The sequence below is a fragment of the Pavona decussata genome, unplaced genomic scaffold, assembly GCF_977016875.1.
Source record: "Pavona decussata unplaced genomic scaffold, jaPavDecu1.1 SCAFFOLD_28, whole genome shotgun sequence".
NCBI classification, from domain to species: Eukaryota; Metazoa; Cnidaria; class Anthozoa; order Scleractinia; family Agariciidae; genus Pavona; species Pavona decussata.
The window spans coordinates 778,972-799,558 of NW_028145451.1; the positions used below are offsets into that span (position 1 = coordinate 778,972).

Below are 20,587 nucleotides of genomic sequence, written 5' to 3' on the forward strand. Positions count from 1 at the left end.
CTAAAAGAGCAGGACTGGGAATGAATTCAATAATCATCCCCAAGCCTACTCGGTTAAAATACGGTGGACATGGAGATGAGGTTGAGTGTGGCGGGAAGATCAGCGGTTTTAGAAGAGCATGCGTAGTGACCATGACAACTTTCAAATCATTCTTTTTCTTCAACACAATGCTCAAAATGAAAATGAAATCCTAGATTCCTTCTGTACGAGTCGAGATGGAGGAGCTTAGCAATGATGATGTAAAAGGCTTGGCTTCAGACTGGGTGCAGAGAATCCAAAATTCCCTTCTGACTCCAGGGGATGATGTCAGAAGCCCAGGTGTCGTCAGGACTCGTTTGGGATCAAGTAATGAGCGAATGTGCACAAACCAGTACGAATTTCGTGAGGAAAATGGGAAAATTGATTACTCTAATAGGCAATCTAAAAGTCCTTTCCTTGCAGACTCCGGTAATTATGTGAGTTTTAATAATCACATTTCTGTCGGCACAGGAGCTTCCAAACAACCGGGGAATTCCAAACAACCAGTTTGGTCGTTCGAACGCGAGTCAGAACAATCGAACGTTGCAATTGATCAGTCATCAAAATCGAACGACCAGACAACTCCAAGACCGGACGCTGATTTCTTGCGCCAAAAGCGCTTGGCTTTTTTTAACGGGAGTGTGGGATTGCAGGAAAAGGAGGATCTTAGCTTATTTCACGATAGAAATCGCAATATACCCAAACACATCTGCGCGAGCCAGTTACCTCGATGGAATCATGGAGCTGAGCACAGCTCGAGCGTCGAATACTTAAAGAACAGTCCAAGTAGCTACGCAAAGCAGGAGGCATCAGATAAAATGTATCATTTGGAGTCCGTAGAAACACCTCTCTCGCCCAGTTTGAATGGTAGCCCTTCAAACATTTTTAACACAGTTGACTTGCAGTATCAGTACAGGTCTCCACGGGCTTTTGAAACTGATGAAGAAGAGCTGAGATTGGAGTTGTGGGGTTTAAAAGAGGCTGTGCACTCTGGAGAACTTAATCTAAATGCATATCTTAAAGAGCCATCAGGGAAACACAGCCGATTCTTGTCTGCAACATCACACCAGTTTGAGAACACTTTTGATGAGCATTCTGATTCTGGTGACATGCCATCAGCAGATCCATTACATAATGAATTGAGACTAACCAAAAGAACTGAGAGTGGAAGTTATGGTCAGTCTTACTTAACTACTGTCATTGATACAGCTGGAGAAATCAGAGAAGAAACCCAAAGCCAATGTCACCTAAATGAGAACACAGCAAATTGTTTGCCAACTGTTTATGTGGATAAAGTATCAAATAGGGTAGAGTTTAATGGCCCTGAACCCCAGATTAATGGTCCACTATATTCTGGTTTTGAAAATTCTGATTCTGAGACCAGCTTGTTGAGTTTTGGTTCAAAGTGCGATGATGTTCATTATCGGAAGGTTGTAAAAAAGCAAATTCCCTCCATCTCCAGTGAAAAGATAAGTCCAAAAGGGAAGGGTCATTCAAAAAATGTAAAACATGGACACAAAACCAAACAAAAGAGAGGCAAGGATAAAATTCTTCTGGAACTTACTGAGTTTATAGAAGGTTATGGAAGTCCCAAAGACTCTAAAATTTCTGAGGAAAATTGCATTAACAATGACCTGCATCCGAGATGTCTTTCAGATGTACCAACAGTTGTCAATGGAGACAGCTTACTGACTAAAGGTACAGAAGATCACATGGAGAATGAATTTGCAAAAAGAGGAGATCCAATCAATGTGAATGCAAGTTCATCATGTAATACAAGTATCAGTGCAGGCAATATTTTATTGGCACGTGATCTTAAACCAACATCTTCAGAAAGTTGTGGAAATCTCATGGGGAAAATTTGTCCAACATGTGATGAAGTCAACAGCAAGGCTGCTAACTGGTGTATTGAATGTGGCACAGCACTTATTTGCATAAAAGCATCTTGCTTGACGGCTGAACAGCAAAAAGTCTTTGAGAAACAGTGTAAAGAGACACAAGCATTAATCAAAGAAACATTAAAAACACCAATGAATTTTTCACATCTCTTGGCTGTTGATAAAGCTGAAAAGGAAGAAAGGTTGTTGAGTAATGACATCTCAAATCTTTCTTTAAAAGTCTCACAAAGCACCAGTAATTTAGAAGAGGAGAAGTACTCATCAAGTCCTCATGGATACAAAAGGCGTTGGTTAAGGTCAAGCATTGCATGGAGTACTTATCATCCCAGTGAATTAACCAAGAGTCCTTCTTTTGCCAAAGACCAAAGAAAAACACAAGAAAGGCAAAGAGCAACTTCATTTTCAGACCTGTCAACTCATTCAACAAAGGAGAAAGGCAGTAAACATCACAAGAGAAATGGTCGGAACAAATCTTCAAGGAACAGAACAGTCAGTTGTAGTTCATCTGGTCCCTATGATGAAGCCATGGATAGTGTAGGATTCACAAATTTAAAAGCCTTTAATCATCCTCAGAACACTTCTTTAAAAGGCACTGAGGATAAAAAGCAAGTTCAAACTTCTATTGTTCAAAGAGGAAGTCCTTCGATTCAGAATCAGTTTCAAACAAGTACACCTACTAAAGGAAGTTACAGTGGTAATTTGTGCAATGGAGTGATAAATGCGGAAAGTTATTCATGTCAAAGTCCACTTAAGGTACAGTTATTTTGAAGTTAATTTCAATGTTTGTTACATGTAAAAGTAGGGTACAGAGCTGCCTGGGACAAGTTGCATAAAACTTAATGATGGGCGTAACTGCTGACATCAGACAATAAAATACTGATTTTGACCGGACTGAAGGTACATTTACAGTTATGTGCAACATTAAATTTTTCTAAAACTCACCCCTGGTGTTGTAGTTTTGTCCCTGTGATTTTGTGGAATCATGTGACTGGAGTAACCTAAGGATCCATCCTTATGGTTCATAAACTACCCAAGTAATTTTTAAATTGCTCTCATATGTTATGGTACTAGTGGTATTTTGCTATCTCATTGACTGACACAAATTTTACTACCAGAATAATAATTATTCTGGAAGTACATTGGGCTTAAGCTGGAGCCAAAAACAGTCCCACAGTCCAGAATATAACTAAAAAAGTCCAGTTTTCTTTTTTTTTTTTCCTGTTAAAATGTTTCCTCCCCGAAAAAGTCCCCGATTGGTAATTTGGTACTTGTAATCCCTGTTAATAATTAACCTGAGGAGGTAAGGTATGATGAGGATGACTATCAGTCCGCATCTAGTGTGGGTATGCCTTGACTTCAAATATTTTTGATTAATTTGTATGATTTGCAACAACATAATATTTTGATTGCTTCTTTGTTGTTAGAGTTCTAGTTTATCGTCATTTGATGAAGGGTCCAGACTCACCAGCTCACAAGTGACAAAGAGGGTTGTACCACCTTTGAATCTACAGGGTATGTATTAATCTTTTAGAGCAGATTTTAATTCATTGCCAAAATATCTGTATAAGTCCCTGGCCATTGCTGAAAACCCTTCTGATCAAGAATTCAAAGTTAATGATTTTTAACTGCCTTATGATGCTTATTTCTAGTAACTGAGTAACATTTTTTTTTTCTGTCTTCAGATGTTGATAGTTATGACAGGATACTGACATTGGTAAGCTGGTTTGAACTACCAATAATTGAAATAAATTCTCTTTAGTAATAGTTCTTATTGTCTTTACCCTTCTTGTTTAGTTCAATTTACCTAAATTTGGCCAAGTATCACTGTCATATTTTCATTTTTACTAAGCTTGTGAAGGTAAGTGAAACCTGACAGTAACATTGTCCAAAATAAATAATTGGATTCAGTTGTCGTTTTAACTTATGCTGACAGGGCAAAAAACTTTTTTTTTATTCCACTTGTCCATTGGACGAGTAACGTTCAGATTCTGGTTGTCCAAAAGTTAAATTTACTAGTCCGAAAAAAATATTAAAGTGAATAACAAAATGTCATAAAAAACGTAGAAATTGTATAATCTGTTTTGTACCAAATCTGTAGTATTTATTTTAACAGTTATTTCAATTTATGTTGTTCTTTGCACTTTTTGATACAACACCATTTCATACAGACACATCGGGGATCACTCACATTCTTTATACACGACTTGAGAAAATGTAGCGCATCTATGAGGCATTAAAACAGCGATCTAAGATGACTCCTTTGACTCCTCGTCGATTTTACGGCTTATTCACTGTAGCGGCGCCTGCTCTGGTTTTTCTTCGTTTTTAGCTCGTTGAAAACAAAAGTAATGAGAATGGCTTTTCTCGTGACTCACAAGAGAAACCGTGACGGCGAAAACCAGTGGTGGATGATCCACCATAAAGCCGGCTCGCTTTATCGGCTACTGTCGGATACTTGCGGCACACAATGCAGAACATTTCATTCTTATCCGCGTCAATTTTAAACCAGGGAAATTCTTTTTTTCCATGTTGGTTGGAATTTTATAATTTGAATTTCTTCATATTTTTTCACAGGTTTTATTACTTCTTTAATAATCACAAAACTTGCCACAACGGTAATCGCCTCGTTCAAGTGTTAATGAAGCCTTGTCTCAAACGAGGTCGTCATTTCCATTTATGGTATGAGGATCCCAGTCTTCATCGAAACAACAGAACCAGATATTCTCGGAAAACAGAAGCAAAAACGGGAAAGTTACCGTGAAAAGAAACTAAACTTAGCGAAACTCAGGCTAGTTTACAATGTCCAAAATGCTTGGGAACTCAGACCTCAGTAGAAAAAAAACATCTTTTTTTAGGCAAACTCTACTCGTCCCGTAGGACAAGTGCTTTTGGAAATCCACTCGTCCGAGATACGAGAGTACTCGTCTCGGACGGGCGGACAAGTGGAAGTTTTTTGCCCTGGCTGAGTGTACTGTATTTAGACTGACTGTGTTGTGACATGAACTTGCACAATGGTTAAGCAGTTAAATGTACATGATCATGCTAAAATTCTCTTCAGATCCAGCCATTGCCACCTAAGATTAAATCCAAGTGCAAAATTAATTTTGCTGTTTTTTTTTTTATTATTATTACAGATTCGTTCTCAGCGCGACAGTCAGCCTGTGCCATACCTTTACCTTCCTGATGAAATTCTGTTACAAATATTCTCCTTTCTGCCGCACAAGGACTTGGTGTCTTGTTCCCAAGTTTGCAGTCAGTTCTATCGCATCTCCATGGATGAGACTTTGTGTAAGAGTTTTTTGATAAGGTTTTTTGGTTGTATCATTTAATCTCCTCCATCTATTATTTTTGCGATTCACCTTCTAAGTTTTAGATACATTTGATTGTTGTTAGTAAATTTGCCATACTCCGGACCACAAGAAGCCTGTGTAGCTTAGAAACGGCCGCCATATAGCTCTCTACTTGACGGTTGTCACTCAAACATACAAAAAACATTGCTTGGTGATCAGATAAGGTTACATTGATGACAAGACATGACCAGCCACAAGTTTAGAATTCAGCACCATCCAGCATTTAGTCCTGTCACTCAAACAGAAAAATCCGTTGTTTGATGATGAGATATAATTATGCCAGCGGTTATGGCTGGAATACATCTCCAAACTATTTTCTATTATTCACGCTAGGTAGACCAAATTTCTTTACCAAATGAAAAATAAACTTACGATATACCGTAAACTGCTGCTCATAAGCCCCCCTGGTTATAGGCCCATCTACCTGTAAACCAAAAAATATATCCGATTATAAGCCCAGAACAGAATATCCATTGGAACTTGAGTTGGTGCTGGGTCTTATTAAAAGCACTGCATGGTTTAGTGCAAACTGTTGTGCGTGCATGTACACCAAAGTTTGAAGGCGAAAGGCTAGCTTAAGCGCATGTTGTACTCGGCTCATAGAGACAATATTCTGTGAGAGCCATGTCGTTACAGTTGTAGCAGGTATCTCTATAAATAATTCATTACTGTTTATTATAATATTTATAATTTAAAAAGAAGTAACACTTTTACATTGTTATGTTTTGATTCACAGGGAAAGTCATTGTTTTGAGAAAGAACAACGACATAACTGATGAATGGCTATGTACAATTGGCAAGCGCCGACCAAAAAGTTTGACAATTTCACAGTGCCATAGTGACAAAGTGACAGCCAAAGGTCTCAGAGACTTGTTCCGGAATTGTAGTGACTCCTTAGAGGTATAGCTTGTCTAATTATCATGACCCTAGCCCATTTTAGAGTTGTGTGCTTAGTGACCTGGTCTTTGGATAGTCTAAACAAGGCATAAGTTGATCTGTTTTGATAGAAACCTCACTGCTTCTCAAATGTCAAATGCAAGAACATGATTTTCATATGAAAGGCAGTGAGGTTTGTATGAAAACAAAGTTACCATCAGCTTCTCTTCCTCTGAAAGACTAAGCCACTATGCACACTTGTAACTGAAAAATGTGCTATTACTTATTAATACTTAGTAAAGAATTAATATAATTATTATTTCCCAATGCTAGAACTATTTGCACATCTCATCCAAAAGTTTAGAAATTGTCAGTAATTTAAAAATCTGGTATTACAAGAGTATTCCTCTACTATTTCCACTTTCAACATTGTTTCAATTTTAGAATAACATTAAAACCTGAAGTTACTGAGAGACTAAAAGTTCATGCATGGCCACAATTTCCAGAGCAAATAACCCAATTGATAATAATTGTTTTACCTGCAAATATGGCAACCTTCTAACTTATTAAACTAGTCTTATTAATAATACATCATATCTGGTACATGATTATATAGTAGGTGTAAGTAACTTACTAACAGCACCTTTCAATGACATGTGAGCTCTGAACTTCAAAACATAACTAATGATTTGTGTGTTTTACTGCTGTCAATCATAATTAAGGCAATCACCAACTGACCAAAAAAATACAGTTCAAAACCAACAAAGTGGATTGAAATCTGCCAATCACAATGTTTGCGCTAGAATTTTTGACCCTGTTGGGCCAACCTACTTTGTTTTTTAAGAGGTCCACTGTACTGATTGATGGTGGTCAAAAATGTAATGGTTGGTTGAATCTTGACCTTTCAGAGCCTTCATGTTATTGAACAGTGTAGTGAGTAGTTAAATATAAATGTTATTAGGCCTTGTATTACATGTAGTTATTTCTTGATTAAGTAGTATAGAAATGCATTATAACCTGAATTAAAACCAATATATAAATAAAGTGGCCTGGCCTTGACTATGGTTAGCAATATCGAAATAAAGTTATAAGCCAGGGTGGATGAGCAGAGGGGGTTAAAATTGAAACTGTTTTTTAACAGCAAGAGTACAGTTTGCTTAAGAAAAGAGGCTGACTGTTAGAGCAGCTCACTAACTTTGGCTTTTATTAAATCTCCAGGAGTTAAGCTTCAGTAGATGCCGTGGTGGTGAGTTGATTGGTGAGTCTGTTTTGCTGCATGTCGCAGCACGGTGCTGTTGGCTGAAGTCTGTTGATGTCAGCTGGAGTAATGTTAGTGACAATGGTGTTCAAGCTTTGGTTGACAATGTGAAAAGGTAAGATCTCATAATCCCTAAAAAATTTATCGACCAGTTGATCAAGTTTACTGCTGTGCGTCCATGGCAATTTTATGTAATTAAGAACAAAGGCTCTATCCCCCAAAGTTTGCATTTTGTTCAAGGAAAATTTTAAAAGTGGATGTCTGTCCAAGCACAAGTAATATCTCTCTTGAGACTTAAGTTGAAGGAGTTCACAGATATAGCCAGGCGCCATTTCATGCAATGCCTTGAAAACAAGTAAAAGGATACACAATATTTGACAGGCAACCAGTGAAGCTTCCATAGAACAGGAGTGATATGATCACATTTCAGAACAACACAAAGCACACATGGAGCAACATTGATGACTTTCTGTAACCATAATAGTTAGCAACATTAACACATTTAAGGTAGCTCAGTTTAAAGTCAGTTTAGATCATTCATTTGCAATGCATTATAACACTACTGAATTCTGTTTAAATAATTCAGCTTTCATTTTTTTTATGCAAAATTTCTATTTCTGATTCCAGAAATATTTTGAATGAATTTTTTTTTATTATGTTGCAGGTTGGAATGTCTTTGTTTAAATGGATGTCAGGTAGTCAGTGATGAGTCTATCAAGTGTGTGGCCAACAAGCACGGCAATACGTAAGTTAATGGCCTCTCTACGCAAGGTGCACAATCAAATTTCAAGTGCTTTTCAAGGCCTAGTGTGCTTTTCAAGGCCAAGGCTGTTTCCTGAGAGAAATCTCAAGGAGCCGACAAGGTCAAAAGCCAAGAAGTTAGGAGCCCAACATGTGAAGTGTTAGGTGTTGATGCAAAAAATTCAGTCACCCAGAGCATTTTGTTGGGTGCCCCAGGTTACTATATCCAAGTTAGAAGCTTATAACAGCTCAATCTAACAGTGTACATATATGGGCTTATGTCCAAGAGCATGAATTATCAGAAGGATGCTTGCATCACAGATTTGAGGGACTAATTTTGGAGGGGCTAAATATATTCTGAATATTGTGGTATATTGGGTAGCATGCTACTTACATGAGGAGCAAGAAGGCCCAGAGAGGCAAGAGATCTCAGAGAAAAGTAAAATTAAGTAAGAGTGAACCACCACTCCCTGAAATCATGAACCAATCATTGAACAGAACATTTTATCTAATACATGTCAGAATGCTTTTTGCACATAGAACTTGTGATGTTTTGATGAGATAGTTACCAGAAAGTTGACTTGCCTGAAACTGTTTTACTTCTCTCATCCTCTTTCCTCAGCCTAAGAATCTTTGAAGTGTTTGGCTGCTTTAACATCACACCAGCTGGAATCAAAATTCTTGGTCAGACTTGCAAGCGGCTGCGGACTCTGAATATCGGCCAGTGCCATAAGGTAAAATTCAGCATAAGTGGCAGTATCAGAAGTTTCTTTGGTTTGCTTTTGTGGATACTCTTCACAAGGAAAGCCTACCCCCCTGCCCAAGCACCCCCCCCCCCCCCAACTTTCCTGAAAGTCTGGCTTCACCACTGCTGCTTAGTATGCTTCCCAAAGTAAATAGTTCCTTCTGTTTAGTTTGTTTTGTGTTTTAAGCTGGTTACCCTGATACCCAGACTGTGCAGGATAGGTAATATGATGAATGAATGATAACTGGATTTGTCAAAATACAAGACTAGCTGAAGGAAAAAAAATCCTTCTACAAATTGGGGACACCAAAGAAAATACATAAATTAAAAAAAATTAAATATAAAATATAAGTCAAAGATTATATACTTGAAAGTTATTACATGATTTAAAATAATGGATAATCAAGTAAGATATAAGTATAAATATAAATTGATTAAAAGTCACAAAGGCAGCAATTGCAATGTTCATTTTTGTGTCTACGGCTTCTAGAGAAGCGTAGACACTATGTCATCGGGTTGAGTGAAAGAGTGAAAGAGTGAAAGAGTGTAAGAGTGTAAGAGTATAAATGCCACAGGAATCCCAAATGGAATCCTATCGAACTGAGCTGACGCTAATCCTCGACTGACCGAGTTCTAAGTAATTGTATTTCCGGATCAGGACAATGGCGACAATACGGTAAATGATGTTTTCCGATGTTGATTTGCTTTTTACAAATAGTTTAAGTGATGATTTGAACCAGAATGCTGTAACTTCTGTAATTTTCATCGCAAACGTGCCCGAATCATTAACTGCGAGTGATCGCTTTGAACAAATACGGAGTGTCTTCAAATTTTACATGTGTGTTTGCACGCACGCAAAAAAACCCTGAAAGTTTTGGCCTCTAATAGCAAATGCATCGTTTATTTCAATAAAATGTTTTGTTGGAAAAGCTTTTTGTTGATTTTTGTGTCTTTGTCAATTCATATATGCGTTTGAGAAGCGACAGATGCGTAATCAAGGACAATTTGCTTAAGCGGGTTGAAATTTGATATGCCAAAGGTCTTCATCAACATGCCGTGAATTTTAGCAATTTTTGCGTTCAAGTGTGTTTTTCGGCAAATGATTAATAGTAACGATATTATTTTACGTCAGAAAACATTTGTTTAATCATTCTAGTTTAATATGCAGTTAACTGAGTTTTGGAAGCCAACGATATTTATTTATCTACTGCGCATTTTAAACCGCTCTAGGAAAAAGTTAATTTATGCGAAAACTATGGAAACACGACAGGAGTCAAAGGGTTAAAGAATGATACTTGGCATTCATAAGTTCAGTATAGATTAATTAATAGTTTCTGTTGCATTTTATGCCTACGTTTCAGATTAGAACTTTGCTTTCAGTACTTTATGTTTAGAACTTTGCTGCATTGCTTTCAGTACAAAGTTGTGGTTCACGTTGTAAGATTATATAATATATTGTTTATGTTAGAATAAAGTTACAGTTCTCTTCATACAAAATGTTTGTGGTAAACGATACCAGCTTAATCTCAATCTCACCAGTATTCTATGCAACATTTTTACAACCGTTTTTTTATCTCTATCCTATTTCCACTCCTTCCTCTTCGTTTTCATTTCACTCTTATTTCCCTTTTCTTCAATTTTTTTTATATCACATTTCTTTACCAGTACTGCAGTAGACACATGCAGTCTGAGACTGCCTATTTTTTAAAAATCTACCCAGGTCCTGTTTACGGATTTTCCAGGTATCTTATGGAGTGCTTCCCATATGTTACTGTATTGAAGCGAGGTAGAGAAAAGTCGGACTGTCTCAGGTTATCAGCTATTAGCTGTGTTGAGGATAGATCACGGACCAGTTTGGGACTAAAGCCATTTTTCGCTTTGTACATCAAGATGCAAACATCTTGTAAACATATTAAGCGTGAAGTCACTCTTTGGTGGGAGAAATTATACAAATTTGAATGCCTGAATTTAAAGCTGTTTTCATCAGGCTGTGAATTTTGACCATGTTAAATCACAGGCAAATAATTTGCAGTTCATGGGTTTGAATCCTGGGTTGAGCATGATTTTGGTGGCAATAATATTATTCTTTGGTGTAATTATGAGGAATGTGCTACACTGTAGTACATGTAAAGGAATTTATTTTATTGAAACTTTCTTGGTTGATTCTGATACAAAACTGTTGTATTACAGATTACTAACTATGCCATTGGCTCTTTGGTGTCAAATCTATCTGAACTGGAAAATCTGGATCTCAGAGGCTGTAAGCAGGTAAAACAACTTGTTTTCCTTTTGTTTCATATTATCTTATTTCAGTTCAGTGCTTCAGGCAGGAAGCAAGATTAGATTACTCCTAAAGGGTATGATCATATCATTTTCATTTATCACATGATAGGAGAAGCAGGGATTGTTCGGTGGTGAGAGCACTCGCCTCTCACCAATGTGGCCCAGGTTGGATTTTCGGACTCGGCGTTACATGTGTTTTGAGTTTGTCACTGGTTCTCACCCCTACCTCAGAGAGGGTTTTCTCCAGGTACTCTGGTTTTCCCCTCTCCTCAAAAACCAACATTTCCAAATTCCAATTCGATCTGGAGGGTGTCCCATACTGTATTTAGCACATTTTGTCCCCTTCTCGTGGAATTAAATGCGCTATACAAATTTACATTAAAAAAAAAATCATCACCCACTGGATATTGCATTGGATTTTAACCCCTAATTCTCCTATTTCAAAGTCATTGTGACTTTTAGTGCACTGTGAAATACTTGCTACTGAGTTCTCTTACTACTACCTCAAGCATTTTTTTACACACATCCGTGCATGTAGATAAAGAGAAAGGAAGAGAGAAACACGGTTGTGGCAGGTAAAATGTCAATGACAGAGAATCAACAACTTAACTATAGCAGCTGTATATAATTACAATACTGATAATACTGGCGCTGATTTCAAGTTAGTCCAAATAGCATAGGCAGCTTTTAGTGTAGACTATCCTGCAGGTTGTGTATGTACATATGAATTTAGCTCTGAACTTACAGTGAAGTACGCCAATAGCCCTCCTTTAGCTCAATAGTGGTAGCATAACTTAATGTTATTTGTTAGTTGGTTCACATCAGCCTTTGACTACCATTTCCTTAACCCATAGTTAATTGAGGGACTGGTTATGAGACTTTGCCATGAAAACAATGGTGCTGCAATTCATGTTGGAAGGGCCACGACAGTGCACAATCCTTTGTTTGAATGTTCACACTACAGCTGAATATCTTAACACGAACGTTTCTACTGGTCAGTTGCTCCAACACATTTCAGACTCTGTTGTCGTCTGTGCACTGTCAAGGCCAAAAATGTTAACAAAAACATATAACAAAGCAATTTGTCAGCTTCATAACCATTGCCATTTATTAACTATGCTTAACCTGCTTAACCTACTTATCAAATAAAGTGTGTATTTATGTATGAATGCAAACAGTTCAAGAAGTCCATTCCCGTCAGTACTTTGATTATTCTCATGGCAATTAGTATATAACTCATTTGTTGACGTTACTATAATCACTTTTATCCAGGTGTGTGATTCAGCCGTTAAGAAGATCGCCCGTCACTGTCCGTTGGTCACCACACTAGCGCTGGCTAACTGCCCCCTTATTACTGACGTATCTCTAGTAGAAATCGCAACCAATCTACCCAGAATAAGGCAAGCGGTTCTTTACTTGGAAGGCCTACAATGCACGCATATTTGAAAACACATTATTCAGTTGTCTGTTTTTGGCGGGAAATAACAAGAAGCTTTGATGAACGTGGGTGTGTGTTCCAGATTTGGCGGGAAACATCTGGCCATAGCCAACATGGCATGGCGGGAAACAATGGGAAACAACTGGAACTGAGTCTCAACCGTAGAACCATGCGTTTGCATGCAACTGCGAGATACCATTGTGTATAGAATAAATCTTATGCTTGTGATAAAATAAATTGTAACTGAACTTTTTTTACTATTCCCAGGTCTCTGGATATATGTGGCTGTTCTTGTGTGACTGATAAGGGTATCTGCGCACTCGCGAAAAGCTGTAAGCGGCTTGAACTTTTGGATTTGACTTCAACTGGAGTGGGCCGCAAAAGGTAGCACTTTTATCCTTGTCTTAGTTAACTTAAGACGTCTTATGACTAGAGGTTTACTGAAAAACTTAAAGGGGAAGTATCACGCAAATTTGCTGTCATTTCAAAACCCAAAATATTTTGTCTGTCAGCAGAAACAATGAAATAATTGTCAAGTTTGTTATAAATTATCACCCCAGTGCAATAAAACTGTCGATTAGTGCCTCTGGCCAGAGACAGAGTAGGCCGGAGTGGATTGAAACTTGAAAAATGTTAGGCTAATATTTTTCAAGTTCTCGCATTTTTGTTTCCAAAATGCGCTAGAACAGATCACAAGTTGTTCCTTTCAAGAATTGAGTTGATTTCTTTCCTCTCGTCATTCCAGAATTATTTGGCAGCTGATTGAAGGTCTTGTTTCATCATTTTTAAGAAAAGATATTAAAAAAAACCCATGATACTTTCCCTAAAACTAATGCCGTCCGACGTTTCGATGATACAGTCCAACCCCCCGTAAGTGACCACCCAAAGTGTCAAGCCTAGGTGGTCGCTTACGAGAAGTCAGACCACAAGGGGTCTGACTTACATTGAATTACGTTAAATTACATACTTGTCTTTTTCTTTACGATCACATTCATGACAAGAAATCTTCCAAGTTTTCATTTTCCTTTATATCAGAGCAACATAATTATGCTACTCGTAGCGCCCCTACAGAACTGTTACAGATTCCTTCATTCCCAATTAATATCCGTAAACTTTGTCCTTCTATTTTTGGACGGTATTTCTGGAATGACATTCCTCCAAATGTTCGAACAAAACCTTGCAAGAAATTATTTAAGAAAGTTCTTTTGAAATTCTACTTTTCCCAATTAAGTTTGACTTTGTATAATTATTTTGCTCTGTTGCCCTCACTAATAGTTTTGTTCCGTGTCTATGTATGTGTGTTTATGCTCTATTACGTATATTATATAATCTCTCCCTTGAAAACCAATAATATATGATCCTTTTTCCATCTTTAGGGCTAAGTATTAGTCTTTCTATTTTTGGCTCTTTCTCTGTTATTTTAATGCCTTTATTCTCCTAATGTATATTGTGGAGATGACTGGAGAAGAAGAAGAATAAGCAAGGGGTCTATATTTTGAGCTCATTAGCATAGGGTAACTCCAGAGATTAATCCCATGTGCCAATGCTCATCTTATTTTAGACTTTCCAAAATTATTTTGCCAAAGAATTTCAACATCCAAAGGATTGTGCACTGTCGTGGCCCTTCCAAGTCGTGACTTCTGTTCAATTAATCCTATGCATTGTAACTTCTATTACATTTGTGGTCACTAATTTGTTTTCCTGGATTACGTTGTTTGTTCGTTCGAAATGTAACAAAAATGTTCATTTTGTTTTGCAGCGTCTTGTCACTCGCCAACTACTGTAGTCAGACCTTGCGTAGTTTGAAACTTAGTTTCTGTACAAACATTTCTGATGAAACAGTGGTACATCTTGCCAAACACTGCAAAAGGTAACTGTGATATTGCGCTCTCTACCAGACTGTGTTGTTTTTATTTTGACCTAGGTTTTGCACTTTAAGGGCCCTAGTCAGCCACACCTTTGTTTTTGTTTATATGCGAGAGTTTGGCTATTATATTTTATTCGAAGCATGTCAAAATGAACGAAATCACTGTGAAACTACTAAAGATAACGAAACATACTTTCAGGAGCACAACTTACAGTTAAGTAATAAGAATTTGCTTCACCATGCAATATCAATAATTTCGATGGCACCGAAAATGGCGGAGGCTGACTAGGGTCCTTTAAGCAACGACGACGGCGACGGCAACGACAACGCCGCAAAACAGTAGGTTTAATGAGCAAAAACAATCGCTCTGCACGTGCGTTTTACATTTTGGTACATTTTTTTGCCGTCCTCTGCAAAACAACAACGTGAAATTACCACATTTAAGGTTTCGTGGAGAACGTGAACGCACGACGGTGCATTTTTCATTTTCTTTCTTGACTTGTACGCCACTCCTACCAATTTGGTTCCTGGATAGTTCGCCATTTTTGTAAAAGTTTTCGTTGCCGTTACGTCGTCGTTACTTAAGCTCCCTAACAAATATATCAAGACTCCAAGTCTTGATATTGATTTCCCTGTTTTTTGCTAACCAATCGCTGAGCGTAGGACAGCTAAACCAAAGCCTTTCCTTTTCAACGTTAAAAATGAAGCGTGCGTCTTTTGAGTTTTTTTTGTGAGTGTGTATATGAACTTGACATGCTTGTTTTTCTTACTCTCCACAGGCTTACCACACTTCACTTGTATGGCTGCACGCGAATACGTAATACGTCGCATCTTGGGCTACTCAACCCTTTACTAACTATTGAAAGCTGACATACAGTCAGTGTGGACTGTTTGGGGGGGGGGGGGGGGGCGATTCTACACATTTGAGCTATTTGTGACAGGTTTTAGTACTGTTCACGTGAACCGCTAGATGTGGCCGTAGTCAAACGTTCCGTAAGTCGAGCTAAATTTAAGTATTCACTTAAAGGAATGTGACTTTTGTCCTGGTGCCATTTAGTAATTCCCGTGTACCCTCATTGGTTCAAGCGGTCACGTGTTCAAAATTCTTACGAGCAAGAGGGTGTGGGTCGGGAAAACAGCACTCATGTCAAAATTCCTTGGCCCTTTGCCGTCTTTTACTACACCGAAACGAATATGTTGAAATGAATGGCCCTGTTGTAAAGGCGTGTTCAAATTTGACTTAAGGTTCTAATGGAATGAAATGCAATTTAAGTTGGCAATAAATTATGTGTTGCTATCTAAACGTGTGAATGCCAAAATAACCACGAATTTGTCAATAACAATAAGCGTGTAAATAAGTAATCATGAAATAGATCCGAAAGACGAATAAAATTTTTAAAGTATTTTGGGTAAAAGGGTGTACGTGTGTACAGATAAGGGTATGTATATTGAAAACAATTGTTTTGACATTTGAATAAAGAAACATTTTTTTTTTTCAAATGTCATTGCCTGTTTACTAGTTTTTGTTTGGAACAATTTCTCTGTTTGTTTGCTTTTGTAATTTTTTAATAGTTTTATTGTTACTTTTTGTAACATTTATGTCTCATTCCTTTAAAACATAAGGCACTGACTCAATGATCTGTCCAAAGGTTTTCTGGTTTATTGAAGAAAATATTGCAATTAGAATTAGTTGTAAGAGCCATTCTAAGTAGAGTTGCGTTTCTTTTATTCTCTCAAGGCGAAAGATTTCGCCGTCTTTTCGTCAAGTGTTGGATCTCTTTCTGTAAAGGAAAAATGTATATATTTATTAGCCCTGCCCACAGGTCATTTGTTAAACATTCAACGGAATTTAACTTTTAAACCTTGATGATAATAAATGATATCTTGTTTAATTTGTTGGTTTCTATTTACTGTACTCTGTGATAATTTTAGTGCTTGTTAGTTCTCTTGCTGCAGCACGGAACTCAGCGAAGTGGGGTTAGGGGTGGGGTACTCAAGTCGATAAGTGACCCGGGGATTCGAGGACATTTTTGTGGTTGAAATTTTCAAGCGGCTTTTTTGAGAGAAACGATGTTAGGGATTTTTTTTTTCTAGTTTCATGCGCACTGAATTTTGTTTTGTTCTTTTTTGTTTTTTTTCTAATTACACTTAATTTTCTTATTTTTTTGTTTTTCATTTTTTTTCTGGGGGGGGGGGGGGGGTCCTACTATTACTTTCTTGAGGCGGAGGTGGCGTGGTCTAGTGGTTAGGGCGCTGGACTTTGTAATCTGGAGCCCCGGGTTCAAGTCCCGCTCTGACCACTGGAGGTGGTTCGAACTTAAATGTATCTGTGCTTTTACGATCATTTTAACTTTTTTGGAGGGAGTAATTATATAGCAGTTCTTGTATGTGATGCGTCGCTGCCTGTTTATCTTTTTTCCCCAAGAAAAAAAATTTACCTTTGACATTCCTCTTTCTTCTCCAACCGCCAATGGGTCCACCATTGCTAGCCACACCCGAAGTCTGTTCTCGTCTGTGTTCTTTTCCCTTCTCGAGAACTTCCTCGTAACCAGCTCTGGAAGCTGTTTGCTGTGCAGTTGTTGATAAAATACTGACTAAGGTTACGAAGACGAATACTGTTAATCCGAGTCTCATCTGCAAGAAAGGTGGCAAGCAAATGTTAGCAAAGGTTCTCGTTGATTTCAAGTAAAATGTAAAAGTTTATGGCGCGACTGACTTAGCAATGAATGTTGTACCGCTAGCACTAATGGTGTAAATGATGGATCAGAGAATTAATTTTGTTGTTTATATTTAAATAATTCACGGGTTCGCTTCACATCTATAGAACTACATGTGTATGTCTTAGCTATTTTGAAAGACAAGACCCCCCAAACTGACCTCAATTTACTAATTTTACGATGATCTTTCAGGCAGCTTCAATGGGTTTAAGTTACTTTGCCTACTGACATGAAAATTTCAAATTTCACCGTGATAGAGGAGAATGGTGCCCCAGGAAAGTTCCTCTGTGTTCAAATCTGTCCTTCGCCTTATAAATTAAAGAAACAGACGTTTTGCACTAAAAACTGACAACACCACCACCACAAAAAAAAGAAAGGTTGAGATAGTTTGTATGGATCAAAATGTTCAAATTAAGTTAACAGCACGAAAGATAGTGAAGTCTATCTGTACACGAAAAATAAATTCTATTAATGGAATTCGAATATTTTTCTCAATTTTAGAACTGGATTAGATGATGCTTTTCAGAAAACATTTTTCTCTTGCCGAAAGGCTATTCTTTATTTGAGTACACTGAGACCTGGTGACAAATTATTCTGTTTTAAAAGAAGCAACAAGCAATATTTTTTTCAAAAACAGGGATTAAAATGAAAATGGAGTACCTGGTTAAAATACAGCAGTTTTACTTACGATGAATCAAATAATTTTTCCCGTGTGGCGGGTGAATTAATTTTACTTCAGTTTGATATAAAGTTCTCCCTTATTAAAGCACTCAGGCTATTGTTATAAAATCAACTGAAAACTGAAGAAGCAGTGTTTACCTCAAAAGATGTATTATTTTCAAGCAGGCATCCACTCACAAACGAACGAAATCACTTTCATAAGATGTCGTGAATCGTGCTGGTAGAATTGAAAAACACTTTTCTTTGTCCTAGCTTTGTATCAGTTTTCATTCAGTAGTATCGCTCGGAGACCCGCGGGGAAGAAATAAATCAAAATGAAGTCTCAGTCTCTTCCGACACTTGGTAAATGTTTGCGATTTCTCATTGGCTTTGCGCGATTTTGATTTATAACCCAATCCATGACTCATCAGACGTTCGTTTAATAAAAATCAGCGAAAAATAGTAATTACCTACAGATAAAAGCCAGCGAGATATAGATCGTTCATTAAAAAAAGAACGCTTCCTCGAGTCATTGTTCGATCAATCCGGTCGGGTGGGTTTTCGTTTGTTCATAATAACTCGAGTTATATCATATAAATAATTATATCTAGCCGAAAATGGGACAATTTGTAAAGTAATGGTAGATTTTTGAGCACGTAAAAGAATCAATTGGAAATTTTCGAAAACAAAGGAGCCCTAGGGGACATGCTTTCCCATAAGATACTGACAGTTTAGAGGACCGGCATTGTAACCCATAGCTCTTCGCCAAAGTCATGTCACTTCCGACTGTTTAAGAAATAAGCTGAATTTACATAAGCAATGGTCAGATTTAATTTGGTCTATTATCAGCCAAAGATGACGTTGCCGACTTACATGTTTTCTTCCCCAAGATAGATGGAGGCTATAACTGTGAAATATGTAATCAGACCCCACGGCGTCCTCTTATTTTGGGTCAGTTACTTTTAAACTGTTCAGTTGTCTGATTCTAAAAATGGAAAATCTGTCTCGGCCAGAGGATTGGGAGACTCAAATCACAATAAGGAAAGAATGTTGATCTACTAACTAAAGATGTACTTTCGAGAGGTTCACAGTCAACGCTGAAAATCAAGCAAAATAGCTAATTTAAATTTTCTCGTGTAGAACAGTTTCGCGGCATGAAAAACAAGTTGTTTTCATTGTATTTTGTGCTGAACATTGATTTGTCCTTCTTATTTCATTCTTTTTCCGAAAATGTTAATGTTGGTAACCTATCAGTTCTAAATGCCAGTTTCGGTGGTTTTTGTTCGAAAGAAAATCTAATAGTAAGCTATAATAAAAAACAATGGAGTGCTTCTTTGGGACAGTCTTACAATCTGATTGTTTCTCTTGGAACATTGTTGTTGTTATTAAAACTAACATATAAGCCCTTGAGGCGATAAAATTTTTTCAATAACATCAAATTTCTTTTGAAGTGACAAAATTTATTAATTTCGAGAACGTAAGGTTCCAAACAAACGACAGTATCAGAACTACTCCTGACCATTGTTTTATCATTCTCGTCCCCAGTCCGCTTTTCTTTTGTTCCTCGTGCTGACCAAAAGATAAGCAGGCTCTGGGAACGAGAATGTCGATTAAACAGGCGCAGAGCATTTCTCCTAGTAATAAATTATAGAGAAATAAATGGTGAGTTTATGTTCCTTTGCGACGTTGTCTTTCCCTTAATTCATCACGTGAGGAGACGTGGCACCTCGTTCTTGTGCTCGATTCATGTTCAATTAACGGGACAACCTGAAACCCCTTAGGATCAGCCTCATAAAAATTTGCTCTATCGCCTAAGAGAGCATTCGGGCTCACAATCAATGTAAAGCTATCACGAAAACAGTAATTAGTGTAAAAGGTTTAAACAGTTTTTGATTTTGAGCTATGCGTGATGTTATTGGAGGGGAAGGGCCGGATCATGTGGGTTTTCGGTATTGCGGCTTTCTGGCCAATTTTCTTAATTTTCGGTATTTTATCGGTATTTTGCTTCGAATTGCGGTTTGGCCGTTTTTTCGCAACCCCATTGTAAGTCCCTTTGTTATAGCGTCATCTGCTCTAAAAAAAAGCGGTTATTGCGGTATAAGTTTAAACGGCAGTTATTTTAAAACGTTTCCTCAAAAAACTATGAGCAATTTATCGAGGGAAAGTTGTTATTCGAGGAGAAAACGATAAAAAGGTACAGTTGTGAATATAGTTCTACGGTGCAACAGCCAAATCTGATACTTACCGCTTGTATGTGCAGCTTTTCTTGTCTCAAATATCTTTTTAGCTTGTGCTTAATTCTCGACAAACTTTTCACCTCCACAACCGAACCTAAACAATTGTCTTTTCACCGGGCGATGAATTCAGTTCGATTTTTGCTTCAGAATCAAATGATGTTTAGTCACAGCTTTTAAAAGGACGGCTGAGTAAGCAATCGGGCGTGCTCGGTTATAAAAAAATCAAGCCGTGTTTGCTCGCTGCAGATGTTTTCATCGTAATTTTAGCTACTTATCATAAACACAATTTAAAGAGTTATTTCAAGTCAAATATGGAAATAAAATTTTGAGTCCAAAAAAGTTCCCGTTAGGGATTACTTTATAACTTCAATCCTCACATATATTTGAAAACTGAACCAATATGCGCAGTTTTTATTTTTTTCAAACGTAAATTTAAATTTAAGACTCCAAACAATCCGTTTTATGGGGTGAGGGGCCGGGATGAGGTTCCTTATGATTG

At 37.5% G+C, this 20,587-nt stretch overlaps 1 protein-coding gene and 1 long non-coding RNA gene across 4 annotated transcripts; one reads left to right on the forward strand and one right to left on the reverse strand.

Annotated features, from left to right (window-relative positions):
• Nucleotides 1-112: 112 nt before the first annotated feature.
• LOC146484972 (uncharacterized) lies at nucleotides 113-16,366 on the forward strand. Its single transcript, XM_085103852.1, has 13 exons — nucleotides 113-2,669; nucleotides 3,341-3,428; nucleotides 3,599-3,630; nucleotides 5,051-5,204; nucleotides 6,003-6,166; nucleotides 7,361-7,515; nucleotides 8,065-8,145; nucleotides 8,764-8,875; nucleotides 11,077-11,154; nucleotides 12,442-12,569; nucleotides 12,875-12,991; nucleotides 14,367-14,477; nucleotides 15,254-16,366. Exons 1-13 carry the CDS (start codon nucleotides 216-218, stop codon nucleotides 15,342-15,344), a joined length of 3,765 nt encoding a protein of 1,254 aa, XP_084959978.1. The 5' UTR covers nucleotides 113-215; the 3' UTR covers nucleotides 15,345-16,366.
• On the reverse strand, nucleotides 15,960-20,258 carry LOC146484973 (uncharacterized). Of its 3 annotated transcripts, none has more exons than XR_014863480.1 (3): nucleotides 20,097-20,258; nucleotides 16,913-17,108; nucleotides 15,960-16,255 (listed from the first exon to the last, which is right to left on the reverse strand). It is a non-coding gene; the product is annotated as an uncharacterized LOC146484973 (long non-coding RNA). The 3 variants fall into 3 exon arrangements; XR_014863481.1 differs by lacking the exon at nucleotides 20,097-20,258 and adding an exon at nucleotides 18,011-18,093; XR_014863482.1 differs by lacking the exon at nucleotides 20,097-20,258 and adding an exon at nucleotides 17,880-17,917.
• Between the last annotated feature and the right edge of the window lie 329 nt (nucleotides 20,259-20,587).

Bases quoted from the DNA above. Each gene is read 5' to 3' on its own strand.
- LOC146484972 (XM_085103852.1), top strand. From the start codon at position 216: ATGGAGGAGCTTAGCAATGATGATGTAAAAGGCTTGGCTTCAGACTGG. The intron at 8,146-8,763 runs GTAAGTTAATGG...CTCTTTCCTCAG, and splicing joins GCCAACAAGCACGGCAATAC to CCTAAGAATCTTTGAAGTGT. The intron at 8,876-11,076 runs GTAAAATTCAGC...GTTGTATTACAG, and splicing joins ATATCGGCCAGTGCCATAAG to ATTACTAACTATGCCATTGG.